General features: G+C 36.5%; 1 protein-coding gene across 4 annotated transcripts in view; it reads left to right on the top strand.

Annotated features, from left to right (window-relative positions):
• The window catches only part of NOL4 (nucleolar protein 4), a 190,175-nt gene that overhangs the window by 106,725 nt on the left and 66,093 nt on the right, over positions 1-17,357 (top strand). For all 4 annotated transcript variants that reach the window (XM_066181863.1, XM_066181880.1, XM_066181872.1 and 1 more), the window contains one exon: positions 3,305-3,588. In XM_066181863.1, the coding sequence (XP_066037960.1) occupies positions 3,305-3,588 (284 nt within the window). The remainder of the gene's footprint in view (positions 1-3,304; positions 3,589-17,357) is intronic.

The raw sequence follows: 17,357 nt of genomic DNA on the forward strand, positions 1-17,357 counted from the left end.
CAGAGGCAGTTGCCACTGGGAACGTGGCCTGAGGGACAGGTCTCCATGGATCTGTTCTTGCTCCTTGGCATCCATGTGATGGCCACTAGTGCTTTCAGTCCCTACAGGCCCAGGAGTGGTCAGGAGGTGTTTGGGCTGTGGTTGCCTGTATCCAAGGATGAGCATCACTTTCCTCTCCTGGGCAAGACCCTCTTGCCTTTTTCCCCATACCCAGTCATTCCCGATGTGTTCTGTGTGTATGAAACCTTCTGAGGAGCTCTTGCTTTAAAGTAGCCTTACACTTAGCAAAAATAGACAGCTGCCCAGGGAGGAGGAATGTACTAAACCTTGTAATCTGGTTACCTTGGTAACATCTGTAAGAAACTATTGCTAAACCACTTTCTGTTTTTTCTTCATCTCTTTTATGGAAATATGTATTTTTCTTTACTTGACAAAAGCATGATTTATACCATATCCATTGTGGCCATTCTCCTGACCATTATCTTGGCAAACAAGTTCCCATCTCCAATGTGCAAGGTTAAATGACTGTAAAAACAGATATTTGACTTATTAGTGGAAACCAAGATTTGCTGTCAAGTAACTGAGCTTTTGCTAAGAAAAGCAAAAATCTAATAAAAATTTTCTCTTGTTTCAGAGTATTTTAATGCTTGCTCACATTTATTCAACATAGGAATTTTTTTGAGTGGTCATGTTTTAGAACAAACAGAAGATTATTTTTTCTTCTGCATTGTAACATTCTCACACATTTGTAAGATTTAGTTGTCAACCATATGTCATACAGGGCAACAAGAAAAGAAATTAAAGCATTATTGCTAGGCAAAACTAACAGCTGTGCTTGAGAATTGGCTGCTCATGAATCTAGCTTTTAGCACAGCTCTCATCATTCCCATTCAGCCGTCTGTGTCCTGGTAGTGGTTCCTCCGCTCTGTGTGAGCCGGGATGCTTGAGTGCCAGCACACAGAAGTTCCTGAGGGATCAGACTTGTGTGCTGCTGGGTAGGCAGTGCCCCTACCTTTTAGGTGGTTCTTTGTATCCTCTGGTTACTGCCTTGTTTCTGTCCTTGCTGCCAACAGCAGGGAATTTTCTGAGCCCTTCAAAGGGAAGAGCATCCCTCACTCAGTGACCCATTCAGTAACTGATTTAATTAATTTAAAACTAACTGTCACTTTTTAAACTGTTAATCAGGAAGCCAATTATCTGTTGACAGTCCTAAATACAACAGTAATCAAAGTGTTTCTCTGTTAAAAAAAATCTGGATTTCTTTCTCTTATCTCAGAACTTTTAAAATAAGTTGAAATGTGTCTATTTTCATTAAAAAAAAAATAAAGACCCTATATTAGAATTTCATTTTCTGTTTTGGAATAGTAAACCTGCTTATTTATATCTGAAAGTATGTTTAGAATTTTAGCCTTTTTTATGTGTTATGACCTTGAAGACATAAGTCTCAGGGCATGATAAGGATTAAGGATATTATTAAGGATAAATCCTGCTCTTTTTGTTCACTTACATAGCTGAAATCCTCAAGCATTATTGTTCTGTTACAAGTTTGTTTAGTGTACTCATTTAAAAGTCTAATTCGAGGAATGTTATGTCTTTTATTGATATACATTGGTATTCCCAAGAAGTAAGGTGAAAGTGATGCATACCAAGGTGTAGGGTTTTTTTTAGTTGTATCCATTAGTTATACAGCTGTTTTAAAACAATAAAAATGTTCTTTAAGTAAAATTATTTAAATTATGACTCTTAATTTGTATTGTTACGAAATTAGATTTTTTACAGGTTTAAAAAACAAAGCATTTTTAAAAAATATGTTCGTACTGCATGCCCAGTTCTGTATGTATTTATGGCATAAAAATGTTTTTTGAGTGCAGCAAGTAAGAGAACAGTGTATGATAACTTTCTAAGCTTCCTTTTTTTTTTTTTTTTTTTTTTTTTTTGTCTCTGGTTTTCTAAGTATTTAATTGAATTAGTTCACTACCCATTTTCCTCTCTTCTCATCTGAGATTTGGTTGTTTTTTACTGTAATAATCATGGTGAGTCAACAATTTGATTAATCATGTAATTAAAACATGAGTATTTCTGAACACATCTGTTAAAGGACATGTTCTGATGTTTTTGGTGGGGTTTTTTTTGATTCCTTATGTTTATTAGTGTATTTGCTTCTTTTCCATGGAAGTTGTTTAGAAGGGTCCAAAAAAGGTGGTATATTGAGGTACTAATATATTGAAGTCTATCTCTTTCTGTATGTCCAGTTTCAATCTGAATGCATTCCTAACTCCCCAGTTTTGTTTCCAGCTTCATAGTCTGCAATAGGTGAATGCTTGTGGAGCCCTGAGCAGGTGTTCACACCATTAGCAAAATCGTGTAAATTGCCAAAAAAGAGGTGCTTTAGTGAACAAGAAGAGGGCAAATTGAGTAACAAATCTGCTGCTGTTTAATCCTTTGAAAGATAAAATGTTTTACTAGATAGCCTGTTGGCCAAAAGATTGTTTAGAAGAAGGGCTGAGTGCTAGCACAGGAGGCAAATTCCAGCACTGACAAGAACAGGATACACACATCCATAAGTATGTGAAGACACATATTAATCACACAATCTAGCTGTAAAATCCTAAGGGAAACAATGACACATCCAGAGTTTTTGGATGGAGCTTTCAGGTTTGTAATTTAGTCCACTATTTATCAGTATATTATGACACACAATGAATGAAAGAAGTGAATAGGCACCTGAACAAAATGAAGAAAGGCTCATTTGTTTCTGGAATCAGTTCTTCTAGTATAATCTCTGCTGCCAGCATTGAACATATCAGATGTATTTACATTGTATCTCTGCAAGAGGATATTTATGGATATGACATGTGCTGTTCTGCATGCTTAAAACCTGATATTCAGATTTTCTCTCTGAGCACAAGCTCCTCTGTTGATTTCAGATAAATGCAACCGTGCTCTAATGAGTGTGGTGTAAGAATTTAAATAGATCCATAGGCATATGGACAGACAGATTGATCAAGGCAGACTTCATCACTTTGTCCCTGAAAATCATTTGTGATTGTCCTTTATGTACACAGTAGTACTAAAGTGTCAGCCCAGACAATTTCCCTTTACTTAATAATATTTTATGGATTTACTTAAAACTTTTACTTGAAAATGTGGAGCGTGTGTGTGTTTTTTGCAGAAATGTACTGGTGCTGGTAATATAATCAGTTTTCATTCTGTTTTGAAAAAAAAAAGTGAATATATAAATTATGTTTAAACTGGACAGAGATGATGATATGGCATGTGACTGAAAATATATCTTTTTTAATAGATGATTCAGCCGCAGAGAGTTTTAATGGCAATGAGACCGTGGGACACAGTTCCAATGCTTCAGGGGGAGCACACTGCAGGGAGATGGCAGAAACCAACAGTAATGGCAAAACAAATCTGGAGCAGGATGAGCAGCCACTGAACCTGAGTGACAGTCCCCTCTCTGCTCAGCTGACTTCAGAATACAGACTAGATGATCACAGCAGTAATGGAAAGAACAAATACAAGACTCTCCTAATTTCTGATCTCAAGATGGAACGGGAGGCAAGAGAAAATGGAAGCAAGGTAAGATGCTTCCACATGGTCCAGATATGAAGCATATAATTCAGAAAAGAAAAAGATTTGTCAGGCCAGATTAAAGGTTATTCCCAGCTAAGCACTTAATGTGATGTGTCTAATGTTTGTCAGATCATTACTTAAATGCCATACGTTGATTTGTATGCTCTGTTGCACATATATGATGCATACGTATTTTAAGTGTATGCGGATGTACATGGGTGAATGCATATGTATAGGCAAATATATTGTGCTGACACACAGACAAAAATGGTGTAGTTCTCCATCAGACATGAATTTTATCAATCAATTTATTTAGAACTGTCTACATTATTGATTTGAAAAAAAAGTCTATTAAAGTATGTATATAATGTGATACATATATATATAAATGTATAAACATGGAGATATATATGTATGTATATTTACAGATGGCCATCTCATCACATCTATTATGTATCTGTAGAATTTTCGTGGTTTAAACCCAGCTGGCAACTAAGTTCTTCACAGCCACTCACTCACTCCCCTCTCTGCCTCGGTGGAGTCAGGAGGAGAATGGAAGAAAGGTAAAACCTGTGGGTAGAGATAAGAACAGTGTAATCATTGAAATAAAGTAAATTATATTGCTACTACTCTTACTCCTGATAATTGTAACAGAAAAGAATACAGCAAAAATAGCGAAAGAGGAATAAAATCCAAGAAACACAAGTGATGCACAATACAGTTGCTCGCTACCCAGTGACCTATACCCAGTCAGTGTCTGAGCAGTGATTGACAATTTCTGGCCATATATATACTGGGCAATGTTCTCTGTGGTGCGGAATATCTCTTTGGCCAGTTTGGGTCAGCTGTCCTGGGCTTGCTCCCTTCCAGCCATTTGTGCGCCTGCTTGACAGCAAAGCCTGGGAAATTGAAAAATCATTCACTTGGGGTAAGCACTGCTTAGCATCAACTAAAACATCAGTATGATGTCAATATTATTCTCATACTTAATCCAAAGCACAGCACTATACCAGCTAGTAGGGAGAAAATGAACTCTTTCTCACCAAAACCTGGACAAGAATTAATCTGTGTGAATGTTAAGTGTGTATGGCCAAAAAAATTTCTACCAGTGAATTATCAACATCTGAAAGGAACTGATTTGGTTTCTTCATGATTGTGTTATGTGGGCACCTAACCTGAATTAAAACTGACAAGTTTGCTTTAAGAAGCTGTAATCCCCTGAGGGCTTTTTGCTATAGTTTCTATTATGTGGGTAAGGAGAAGCAAGGGTGTTATTTTGTAGATAAAGACAGATCTTATAGATTAAGTTAGCTAGCTTTCTAGGATGGTGTTTTTCATGAGGGCCTACAGTAGGGAGGGCGAAGAAATGGCATATGTCATAGAATTTACTCACTGATCTTACTGGTCACAAGTTCTATTTTTTTTTTTTTTTCAATATCTGATGGCCAACTGGCTTAGCACTTTTACAGCAGCAGTAATAGGATGTGAGTCCTGGATCCAAAGACTATTAATGCTTGTTACTAGCTTTCAGTAGCCTGACAATATAGGTATACTTTGGATGGGCACATTTTTTTACATGGCTTTGAAGCAGAAGTGTTAAAATCCTTAGGCATACTTAGAAAGGGATACCTTTCTAAGTGAAATGGATACATGACTGATACCTAGAGAACAACATTTAATCATGCTAAGGTTTTATCTCTTATCTTCATTGCCTGTGGAGTAAAAATAAAAACTTGAAACGTGTCTAAGTTTTAGTGGGTAGAACAAAGGGAGACTAAATGGTACTGTTAGTCTTTCTCATGGCCATTAAGCAAATCATGTATCCCAACACCTTCTCCATGATATCTTTAGGAAAAGCTGTTTATCTGTGCGGAATACTTTTTTTCTCACAAACTTGCATTTTATGAAAAATGTTCTGCCTAGCTGTAGTCTCTGCCTGTGTATGAACCCAGTGCTAGATTTACTCAGTACTTTGAGTTGCACCGTGAATCCCAAATTGGCTGATATGAATGGTATCTTCTTTTGCTTTAGGGCAGATTGTTCTAATGAATCTTTTATAGGCCCACCACCCAAATATTGACAGACACACAGGCTCTTTTGCCCAAGGTAGGTTGTTGCCATCACTTTTGCAAATACAAAAATAAGCTTGGCAAAGATAGGGAGGAGTTTCTTAATGTGAAACTCATTTATAGCTAAGACAAGAACATAGCCTAATGTTCACTTTCCAATTTGAATCAGTTCCAACTGAGATGCAAGAAAAATTTATTGAAAAGTGTTAAAATCTATAATGAATTGAGATGACAATCAAAGCCATCTCATTCTTTACAAATTTAAAGAGGCCAGAATCATCCCCCACATTAATACGTTCTTTCACACTCACTGTCATCCTGCCCACTCTATATTGCCAACAATATGCAGATTTGTCTTCTCTTTTTGTCCTAGTGAAACTCATGTTGATGTTTAGAGTTCATTTAAGTATATGATTATTTTGATATGCAGTAAAGATTATTAAATATAGAGTAAAGACTACAGGAAGAACACAATCCTGGGATTCACAAAATTTGTTAGAGATTCGTCAGATGAGTTACTGAAGGAAATACCTGGTTTCTAAGTGAAGGGAAATATATTTCAATTATTGGGCTAGTACTGGAGGAAGAAATACATTATACTTCCTCCAACTTGTACAATGTCCCTTTTAACCTGCATAGGATGATATTCTCTTGGGATAGTCAAGATTGTGAAACTCAAAGGCAGAGGAATGGAGCTAAGAAGATCTCTTGGCTGACATGTTCTGATAGATAATTTTGTATCTGCTGCAGAATTTTTATCAAAAGAAGCTGTTGAGATAAAATTGGTAGGTTTTCCATCATGTTTTCTTTGAAAACGTGACAGCTAATGGGGAAATGATTTTGAAAATTGTTACTTCTTTGTGGAAGTTAAATTTTCAGAAAATTCATCTTGTCCATACCTATTTGAAGCAATTATATGCTTATGCTGTAGGGAAAGTTTGCTAAAATAGTGGTATTATTCTGCAAAAAAATCTTGGGGGTCAAAACAGGGAGACTTAACATTTTCCTAAAATCTGGCCTATGAACACAGAGGACATAATTAATGATTTGTGAGAAATGAAGGATTTGTTTTTTAAATAATAAATCAAGTTTTCTTGCCTGAAAAGATTCTGATAAATAACTTGGAATTAGATAACCCTGTGAAAAACTACAGTATATTATTTAAAGACTGCTTAGTTCAGTTACTTCAGAATATGACTTTTAAAACTGGTGTTAGTAGCACTCTTTAAACAAGTATAACATTTCAATGGAGAGTGTTACTTTGAATCCTCAGTTCAGGCAGTGAGTATTTGTGGTAGGTAATCTTTTTACGAAAAGATCTTGAGCTGAGTGCAGTGGAGGGAATTGCAAAATTGTAACGACCTCAAAATCTGATCCAAAATGTTTTACTATTTGCTGAAAGTTTGTTGTGCAAGGACAAAATGAGTTTTCATAGTGTTAAATGCATATATGTACATGTGTATATATATGTGTATATATATACACTTTATATTTATGCTTTTATTAAGCTTGTATTAGGGAACAGATCCCCCAGTAAGACCTAGTTGTTCACAGTAGCAGAAATTTCTACAACCATTTAGGGCTAAACTGAAGTTTGTGAAATTTTGCATGGCTGCAAAAATACATATATAAGTTTAACTTAACTGGGCTGGGTCTTTGTACTACAAAACACTTAGAAAATATTCATCAGCAAATGCTCTGCAAATATGGTTCTATGAATTCAAATAGTTAGGTGCACATATAAATTATTTTAGATCATTACTTATGTGTGAGCCTGCTGGGTTTTTGTATGTCCATGGTGGTCTCTATAGCACTGAGATTTTTTTATTGCTTATTCTTTTGTTATTGCTACTTCCTGTACCATATATTTTATTTTGAAAAGTTATTATATAGCTTTATCTCTTCTTCATTATTTATTTCATTAAATACAGCAAGCCTACTCCTTTTAAATGACTTTGTCTCTTCTGCATTTGGATAACAACGTTATTGTAATATAGTATGGGAAAACAGGCTTTTGAGCTCACCACTTATATTGTGCCATTATTTTACCTGGATTAATAAATGGTTTATTGTGTCTGTATTGCAAGGGCTCTCCTAATGTGCAAAAACTTCTTTGTGAAATTTTCTGGATAGAAATATATGTTACTGATCATAAATGCCTGGGGCATGCATTAAAATGAGGTAACAAGGACAGCACCCGTGCCCATTTTGTCCAGATACCTACTAATTGTGAACAGTTGGTTTTCTTCCTTTCTACCAGATGAAATTTCTGGTAGAAAGTTGGACACCTTGAGCCCCTCTGGATAGATGGTAGGCTAAGTTAATAAACATTATGTTTAGCTCGAGTGTGTAACTGGCTTCTTGAAGAATTGCACAAGATAAGAAAATTTTCCTTAAAGTCTGAAAAGTAAAGCATAGTTTTAAAGGAGAGAACCATGACCTTTAATTATAATACTGCATTTTATTGTGCATATCATTATAGTTACAGTTGTTCACCACAAGGCAGAGCTTTCATGTAGTCTCTAAAACTAAGATCTTTCTGTTTCTCCTTTAATGCTGGGCTTTTGAAGTGTTTCTCAACCTTTTTTCTACAGCCTGATGTAAAGAACAGTGTTATTGTCGTGGGCCACTGCCAGGGGCTGTTTGGTTCCAGCAATTGCAACTTCAAACAGTGTTGTAATGGCTGTATCTACACTATGGCAGGTTAGCCTGGCATGCTGTCTGCTTTTAACACCAAGGTATTTAAAGGCTGTAACCTTGAATGGCATCTGAAAGCCAGAGCATTTTTGAGGTCCTGGGTGAAGTTTGAAGTTCCTGCACAATAGTCTAGTTAAAATTTAGTCATCTTCAGTGGTTAATCCAGCTGTAGAATCTTGTAACATCTGTTTTACTGGAGCTCATCATTACCAAGGGAAACCTGGCACAACTGTCCAAGCAGCCTGAGCTGCTTATGCAATTATACTGATAAGTCTGTTGTCATCTACTGGTGAATCCATCTGGTTTTCAGAAGTCCACGTGAATTTAGCCACAGATAGACACCATCTACAAGGAGCAAGGTAGAGCCTCGATGTATTTCTTCCTCACTCTCTTTCCTTTTAAAAGATGTGATTGCATCTTAGCAAAAGGTGGAGGGTCATTCCTTAAATCCAGTGAACATCATCACATCTGACATTGTGTTTCTGAGGCATGTGGAGTCACTGCCTGTCTAGTTCCTATCTGCCTGTGTTTCTGGCTGCAGGTTTCCTTGAGGAAATGGCCGTGGTCAGAAAATGTGGGAGCATATGGCTTTTTCTAAAGCAAGTGGAATCCTTGGAATTTGCAGTGTACTTTTATGGAGACTGATAGAAGCCTATTGAGAAACTTAGGAAGTAATTTATTTAAAAAATTGTTAATGAAATGTGAAACAGGTGTGCATCTATTTGAAGCAGGAGTTAAAATGAAGACTTTGGGAATTGGCCTGTTACTAAGAACAGTGTTGAAGATGTTGTTTTGGCGTTTTTTTTTTCTTTCTTTTTTACTTAATAATTCAATTTTTTTCCTCCATCATCATTGATTATTAATATTCATGTGGAATAGAAAGGTTTCAGCTGAATGGGAGAATTGTTGTGTGGTAGTTCTATGAGATGGTTACCTTAGCTTTAAGCTGGAGGGAAGGTGGAAAGGGTAAGATAGAAGTGTCTCCTCCTCTTTTGAGGATACCATTAAACTCTGCCCATTGACTTTTTAAGTACAAAGAAGATATTCTTTTGCCCATCTAGTTTATTTTGCTAAATGCCCAAGTTAAGATAATTAATCTGGATTGAGAGTTTAGCTCTCAGAAAGGATCTTTTGATTCCAACTCATCTCTCCTCAGAACTTTTCATTGTCTCCCTTGACTGAAGCTGGATCTCTCTACCTAGTCTGGTAAAAGAAGAAATTAGACTTTTTTGGTTTTGTTTTTTCTAACTGGTATATTTTATTTCATTTCCATGGATAGAAAGTGTTCAAGCAATGCCAAATCTTACTGACTGCTATTTTGTTTATAGAAGTATCTTAAGAGTCTGCAGTCTAGGGATTTGACAGCCTTATTTTATGGCTTAATTGTTAGGACTAGGAAGAGACTTAGAATGAAATGCTGTTTGCTACTGTCATAAATAACTTATGAAGAGTGAAGCAAAGTCTGGTGAAAGGTTTAGGCAGGACATGTTACTGCAAGTAGTGGCATTCTAGATATTGAACAAACAACAACAGTTTGCAAAGCCAGTGTTATAAACACTCTGGAGCGACGAGATACCAGCACAGAATGAGTCTGCAGCTCCATTAGGGTCCAGTCTGCTTTCATCATTCCAATCGTAGCACTGAGGAGAGGATGGTGACATCTTTCAGCCTTGTCTTCATTGTTACCCAATGGGTACAATCATTGCTGCTTTACACTAAATCTGTGGCAACAGTTTGTACTGAGATTTAAAAGTAAAGATGATAAAAGAAGTGAACAGAAGGCAGAATCCACCCCTGACACCATCACGTGTAGGTGATACAAGCCTACATCTTTAGTCTTACATCTCACATCTTTGGTGTGTGAAGGCAGGCTGAAGTGTTCTGTTGAAGAATGTATCTTCTTTCTCTGCTATGCTCAAGTTTGTGCAGAGGTAACTGCCATGTCAGAGCTTTTCTCTCCTTGGGAGATAGATACACTACAATAGAAGGTAAGCCTGTTCTCTTCTCCTATGCATGGAGAACTTCACTGAAAGGAGAACAAAAAGTCTATGTAAGCAGTTTTGTGACTTCCTGATTTTTTTCTGCTCACTCACAAATTAACCTGTTTTTTTCTGTTATCCAATGAATTGTTGCTTCATGCACAGGAATTTCAGAACTTGCTCTCATAAATTCTGAGTCCTTTATGTTTTACTCTACCATTTTTTCTGACACCTTGATTTTACTCTTCCCTACTTTTAGAAAACAAGCAAGCTAAGAAAATCACAATTTTCTGACCCCAAAGGTCAATTTATTTGTTGTTTAGATAAAGCATGTTTGTTCTGTGAAGAAAAAAAGATGTTCTTTTTTGCTGCTCTTTTGAAGAGAAGATATTAGAGGCCACTGAGAAGCCCTTTGGTACAAAAAAAAAATTTATGTTAGTTTAGTGGCTTAATAAGCTCTGTTTAGTCACTGTTCAAGTGTAACAGCTACGGTTTTATAGAGCACTGTTTTTTCCAGACTTGAATCTTCTGATTTGGTGGGTTACCCATAGTAAATGGCTAAACACATCATTGCTTTGAAGAGCATGCTTTTCATGCCACTACAGCTGCATGAAAAAAAAATCAATGTTGTGTTTGTGAGAAAATATTAATTCTGTAGCATTCTCTAACAGTCACATTCATCAAAGTCCTTTGTCTTTGATACCATCAGTTCTGTGTCTATTTCTTCCCATTGGAAGTACATTTAGTGGCAGGTTTTCATGTTCAGTCAAAGCTCTTGAAAAGTGAAATTGATTTCCTGCAGGGCATTCATTACAATAATGTAACTCCAGGTCAATTAAACAGAAGTCGATGATGCTACTCCAGATTTACATACCTGTAATGGAGAACACAGTCTGGCTCCATATGTGTATGAAATCTCAGCTAATGAAAAGCTGGCATGGAAGAGAATAAGTTTTGATGTGGCCTTTTATAAGTTTTCTCAGAAGTTTTTTTTTAAAGGAGGAAGAGCAGATTGGTCGAGTACCAGAAAGTGATGCTCTTGATTCCAGATTGCATGTGTGTTACTCACAGATCCAACTGTCTGTCTTCATTTACTTTTACCTTTGGAGCCTTTGGTCGCTTATATCGAAAAAGAAGAACTTGTATGTGAAGGAGATGCAGGACTTTCTCCAACTTGGTTTTAGTGGCTGGACATCTGTTCAGACAGGAGAGAAAGCTATCAAGTGCCCCTGCAATCAGTGAGGTAAGGTCTGAAATTACTACTTCCCTCCCTGTTTACAGCGAAGAATGTTTTAAAACTCATCAGTCTGGGAGCACATGTCTATACCTTTCAAGGCAAATTCTTGTTCACTGCAGGCTAGATTTGTTCCTGATAGACATCTTCAAGGCTGGGCCTTGTTACAATCCCTAACTCTTATTTCTTGGGTTTTTTTCTTGATTAGAAAGGAAATTGAATTTGTGTTGAAATCCTACCACGTCAAATGATTTGCTGCACCTTTTTCTTCTTCTGTTATCACATATGCAGCTCGTCTGCCACCTAGAAAAAGACTAAGAGCAAATCTTGCTCTTGGAAGATTAAACACTATTTGATGGTAAATTGAGCAAGATATAATGGGGCAGCAATAATTGCTACCTAGTGTGATTGTGTTTAGTCTTAATATTATTTACAGTTAATGAACTGTCTTTATTTTATTTTTCAGATACTGAGGTTGAAGAGCTGATCCTTAAAACTAATCTGTGATGAATGGCTTCATATTTGGCTACTTTCTACACATTACAATCCTTCAAAACTATATTGTTATTCAAGAAGTTGATAATCATGGATGTTACCCCTAATTTTTTCTTTCTGGTGTTGAATTCTTTTCTACATGCCAAGACAAGTCTGGAGGAAAGAGAGGAAAGAAATCAAAGGTTTTTCATCTTTAATGACATTTATAGCAATATATTGATGAGATTTTAAAATAAATGTAATTTTTATTAGTTGTCTTCCAGATATCTCATTTCCTAATCTTTTTTTCTTGTTGAATGAATGCCAGTAGTCAAATTTCTTGCCGAATGCTTGATACACCTTCAAGCTGTGCTTTTGTGTGCTTTCCATAGCAATTGCTGGGAATAATTAATTACAGTGGAACCTTGAATGCTTTTTTTGGATACTTAGTCATGGAGCTGGAGTTGCTGGGTGATATGAGAGAAGTGAATGGGTCAAATTTTTAGTAGAGGAAAGAGGGAAACAAAAGTGGAATTCAGCTTTAAAACTGTTTAACTATTTTGTTCTCTTTCATCTTTCCTTTTGTTGCTTACCTTTTGCTGCTTCAGCTTTTCTCGTAATTCTGCTCTGTTCTCCTCCATCTGCTTCCAAAGACTCATAGGAAGACCTATCTTAAATTTTGATTTTTATGAGCAAAATAATAGATATAGATAACAGATTACTTATCAGAAAATAGGACTGTGAAGAATTAACTTTAATTACTGAGTCTAGCCCTCTGTAAAGGGGAACCTAGATAATAGACATTTACTCCAAGAGGATGTGCGAGAGTTCAATTCTCAATGTCCACGAAGTTCGGATTAATAACTTTCAGCCTTTTAGAAAACAACAGTGGTGCAGCTGTAGTATGCCACAGAAAACAGTGAGGAACTGGAATCATGGTTGATGTCCTAGATCCCTACAACAACAAGGGATTTGCTAGATGGATTTCCCAGATGGTCTCTACCAGTATCTTATTCCCCGCAGAATGGGGAGTGAAAAAGAACAACTGCCAATAATCCCTATCAGTCTGCTTGAGGTTTTGTCTGCCATATGTTTCATCAAAACATATTGCTTTGTATTTCATCTCTAACAGTGACTGATTTTAAATACTTCAAAGAAACAATTAAAAAACCAGCATCTTCATTAGTTATTGAGGCAGGGAGGGGACAGTGGTGTAGGTAGGCATTGAAAGCTGTAAAATGTTTGTCATGTTTGTTAAACACAGTCAAAAGACAGCAATCAAATTATTTTGCAAAATGCATGGTAAGGAATAAGCCACTGATGGTTACAAATATTACAGAATGGTATTCTTGCACAAACAGTAAAAGATCCTGGAAACTGGTATTTGAGAGCTGTGTAAACAGTCAACATTTGTGTTTCACTGGGAACTGATGAAAGGGAATAAAAATATACAGCCAAAGGTAGGAGACTGTAACTGATGTGAGTTTCCATTTCACCCGTGTAAGTGTGGCATGCCATGAAACATTTTAATACTGGATGAATTCCATATGCATCTCTAGAGTTTTCCCTAAGCTGCTGCTTCTTGGAGCTCATGGTGTTTCTATGAAATACTGCAGCTGTTTCTTGGATCTTGGCATGGTACAACTGAATATTTCCCATAGAGATGCTTCTTCTTATCAGCTGCTTTGGTCAGACTGTCATTCTCAGTATGCCTTCACACCCATTCAGTCTGTGTTCTCCAACTCTTCTCATGATGAATATGCCATGAGCTACCTCCAGATCTGATGGGAAATGGTACATGCTGTTCTCTTCATATACATGCATACACACAAAAAGTATATATACATATATATATTTATATATTTTTTTCTCTTTGTCTGATGAGAACAGTCATATCTAGTGGCCATGAACCAAAGTATGGAATCATACAGATGAACCAGGAGCATACAAAGAGCTCATGTTAAGGCACCTGCAATGATACAAACAGAGCCTTTGTGTACAAGTGCTCTAGCAGACAAGAGTGATTGTTTTTCATATGTGTTTTAATTAATATTGGGATGAAATCTTGTATCTTGCTTCTGACTCCGATTTATATTTTGGTAGAGGTCATGAAGTAATATGTTTCCTCCTCTTGTGTTTCCCATGGCATTTGGGAATTGTCTGACTCTACCAGGAAGATCCCTTGCAGAACTACTCAGAATTTCTTCCCTGTACCTTCTACCATTGAGCTCCTGGGCTGCACCCTCTCAGGATTAATAAAAAAATCTGCATGAAAAATAGGGAAAGGTGAGTTGATTTCCTTAGGGGTTACCATGAATGGCCCCCTTATGTCCTCAGTCCACAGTGTTATAGTGTGAGCTCTTTATTGGCTCTCAAAAAGACACATGGATATTCTTTGGACCATTTTATTCAATCAGTGATATATGGTTTTTTGTACCCCCTCTGAATTAATTTATCCTTGTCTCACTTTGTACACTTAGTCATATGCTCTTAAAAAATCTTTTGCAGATGGAACCCCGTGGGACTGGACCTGTTTCAAAAGCTGTAGTAAATGACTAAAATAAAGGTTTTGAAAATTCCTGTTTCCCCCAGTGTGTTGCTTAGCAAGAATATCTGTGTTCAGTAGAAAAGAAGTTAGATGAGTCTGTGGCACGTGTGCCATCTCACGCCCTCTTGGCTCAGCTGGGAGCTCGAGGCATGAAGGAATGACATACAGGCACGTTTTGGAATATGCTGCTTGTGTCAGTTGCACCCTAAAGATTACAGTCTCACAAGGTTGAAGCTTCTCTGTGGTTCATTAGAAGTTTTATAAAATCCACCTCTATACATTTAACTAAGTATCCGCCCTGCCTTCAGGAAACACATAATATACAGGTTTATGTAATACTGGAAAAAGATACTGGAATTCCTAATGGATCTAAATGAGTGACAAAACACTGAGGAGCTGAAAAATTTTCTGCATAAAGATGGAATTACCTTGTTAGAGATAAAGCAGCCATGACTTCATCACAGATCTCAGTGGTTATTACCATTTAATAGTTTGTTGTCTATTTGGAAGGCAAATTTACCAAGACTCAGCAGATGAAACTGTTTTTGTATAGGTTAGGTTGGAATTGAGATAAAACTTTTTTACAATGATTGTAACAAACCATTCATATAAAACTAGTAAATCATTACACAAAAATGTGTGTGTAAGGTAGGTGTTCTTTTCATAAATATATCTACTAATGAATCTGAAACTATATGGGGCATGATTGTGTCATTTAGGAAAATGGTGACGACTATTGCCTTCTGTTCAAGAGTTGAGTGGTCATGTTCTATGGTTCTGTGAATCGGCAGAAGCATCTGGAATGTCTAAAGAGCCAAAAAGGCTTTTAGCGTCTCAGGCTGACAGTTGCCTGGCCTAAACTTTTGAGAAACCTGGCCTAAATATCTGTATTTCATAGTCTTAAGTACTTTGCCCTGCATGCATCTGGTTTGAGATATAAACTCCAGGACAATATTTATTTTTACTGCAGTCATTATGCCAATACAAGATCATTCTATTTACTATAAGAGGTAAGTAAGACTGTATCTAAGCTCTGTGGAGATAATAATTTATCTTCGTTCTTCTTCTTTTTTTTTTTTAATATTAAATTGGCAGGGAGTATGCTGCTTTGCTTTTAGCCTCTTTCTCCATTCCTATGTTTAGATCTTGATTTTACTTGAGTTTTTAATATTTAATGCTTACTTTATAATGACGTTTACAGTAGCTAGAACTTTTATGTAGGGCTATTTATGTGAAGTAGGAAATTAATAAAAATAGACTGTGTAAGTCTACTGTTTACTGTGAGATAGTAGAACTTTTCTCTTCATTTAATGTAGGTAGTCAGTCATGGCAGCATCTTCAAAATACTTGCTCCACTTTTTACTATTCTTTACCTAGTTGAAATTTTTGTTGTTGAAATGTATAGGATACTGCTGTGTTAATTTTTATATTTGTTATTTAACATCTATAGTTCATATAGGTAATAGTAGTTTTAGGTTATTCTGTTTCTAATAAGATAATTCTGCATAATAACTTTATACAACATGAGTAAGTTGTTTATAACTTCATCAATATTTTAATTGCCAGAGGTTCCTATATCTTAATTCTTTGGATTTGCATAGCACACTTGGGATTCTAAAACTATCAATAAAAATAAATCAGCTTAACATTACATTGATCCTGTGAGGCAAAAATGTTCTACTGCTGTCTACTGATTAGTAAATACAGGTATGGCGTAATTCCTTGACTTTTCCAAAGCAAATCAATCAATTTCTCTAGAAAAGCTGGAGAAGCCATTTGTTTCTTGTGTGTTATAGCTGAACATTAATCACAGTACCAATCCTTATCTCCATACATTCCTGTTCAGTTAAGGCAAAGAGGCAGAGTCAACTTCAACTGAGTAGCCATTGGAAAGTTTCCTCTGGTTTATTACCATAGCTAAAATTCAAACCAGTGGTTTTAAATGTTTGTTTTTACTTGGGCTTTGCTGGAACTATGAGGAATACATTTTCACTGATGGTCTTCATAAATCTTTACAGGCCTCATCATAAAAACAGGTTTATGTATGCCCAAGAGAGCCTATGGGGTACATAATTAGTATTTGTGTGATTAAACCTTAATTGACCTAAAGTTGAATGCATTTACTTAGATTCAGTCATACAGCTTACTTGTATAGTGCATTTACATTATACAGAGGTTGGCAGCTGTGGCAATTCATCCTGGCTTTAGGTAGCAGAATGGAATTCAGTTGCATAGAGATGGCATTTGTACCTTTGTAGGGACCCCTAGTTGGGACAGAGTAGTCTGTGCCCAACATAACCTCTCTGGAAGGATGTGTCTCTCACACTGGCCTTGTGTGAGCTTTGCCAGTACTATACAGTGCTCTTCGTACCTCTGAAGATGAAATGGGGCTCAGTTGCCTTTCATCTCATCCTCTTGTTCCATTTCATGCTCTCTTGCACATCTTGCATGGAAGATGTCTTCTGTGTAGGCTCTTCTCTTGATACTCGAGTAAGTTTGGAGTACTTTGGTACAAACTACAGTTAATTCCACCTGCATTAATGCTGTAGTTTCTTTTATATGCCTCAGAATAGAAGACAAACATTTAACCTCTGAACTTCTCCAAATGTGTCTCAGAACATGATTATGGCCTTGCAGGGTTGAAATGGATACAGCCATTAATTTGTTGATTGAACTAAGTACTGAGTATGTAGCCCAAAGTGAGAGAACTGCAGGAGGATGAGGCTGTAGAAGTGTTAGAATATTCTAATTGTCTGTAGCTATTTAGAAGTTGA

Source organism: Chamaea fasciata, unplaced genomic scaffold (assembly GCF_029207755.1).
Source record: "Chamaea fasciata isolate MVZ Bird 193981 ecotype frontalis unplaced genomic scaffold, bChaFas1.0.hap1 SCAF_1, whole genome shotgun sequence".
Classification (NCBI taxonomy): Eukaryota; Metazoa; Chordata; class Aves; order Passeriformes; family Sylviidae; genus Chamaea; species Chamaea fasciata.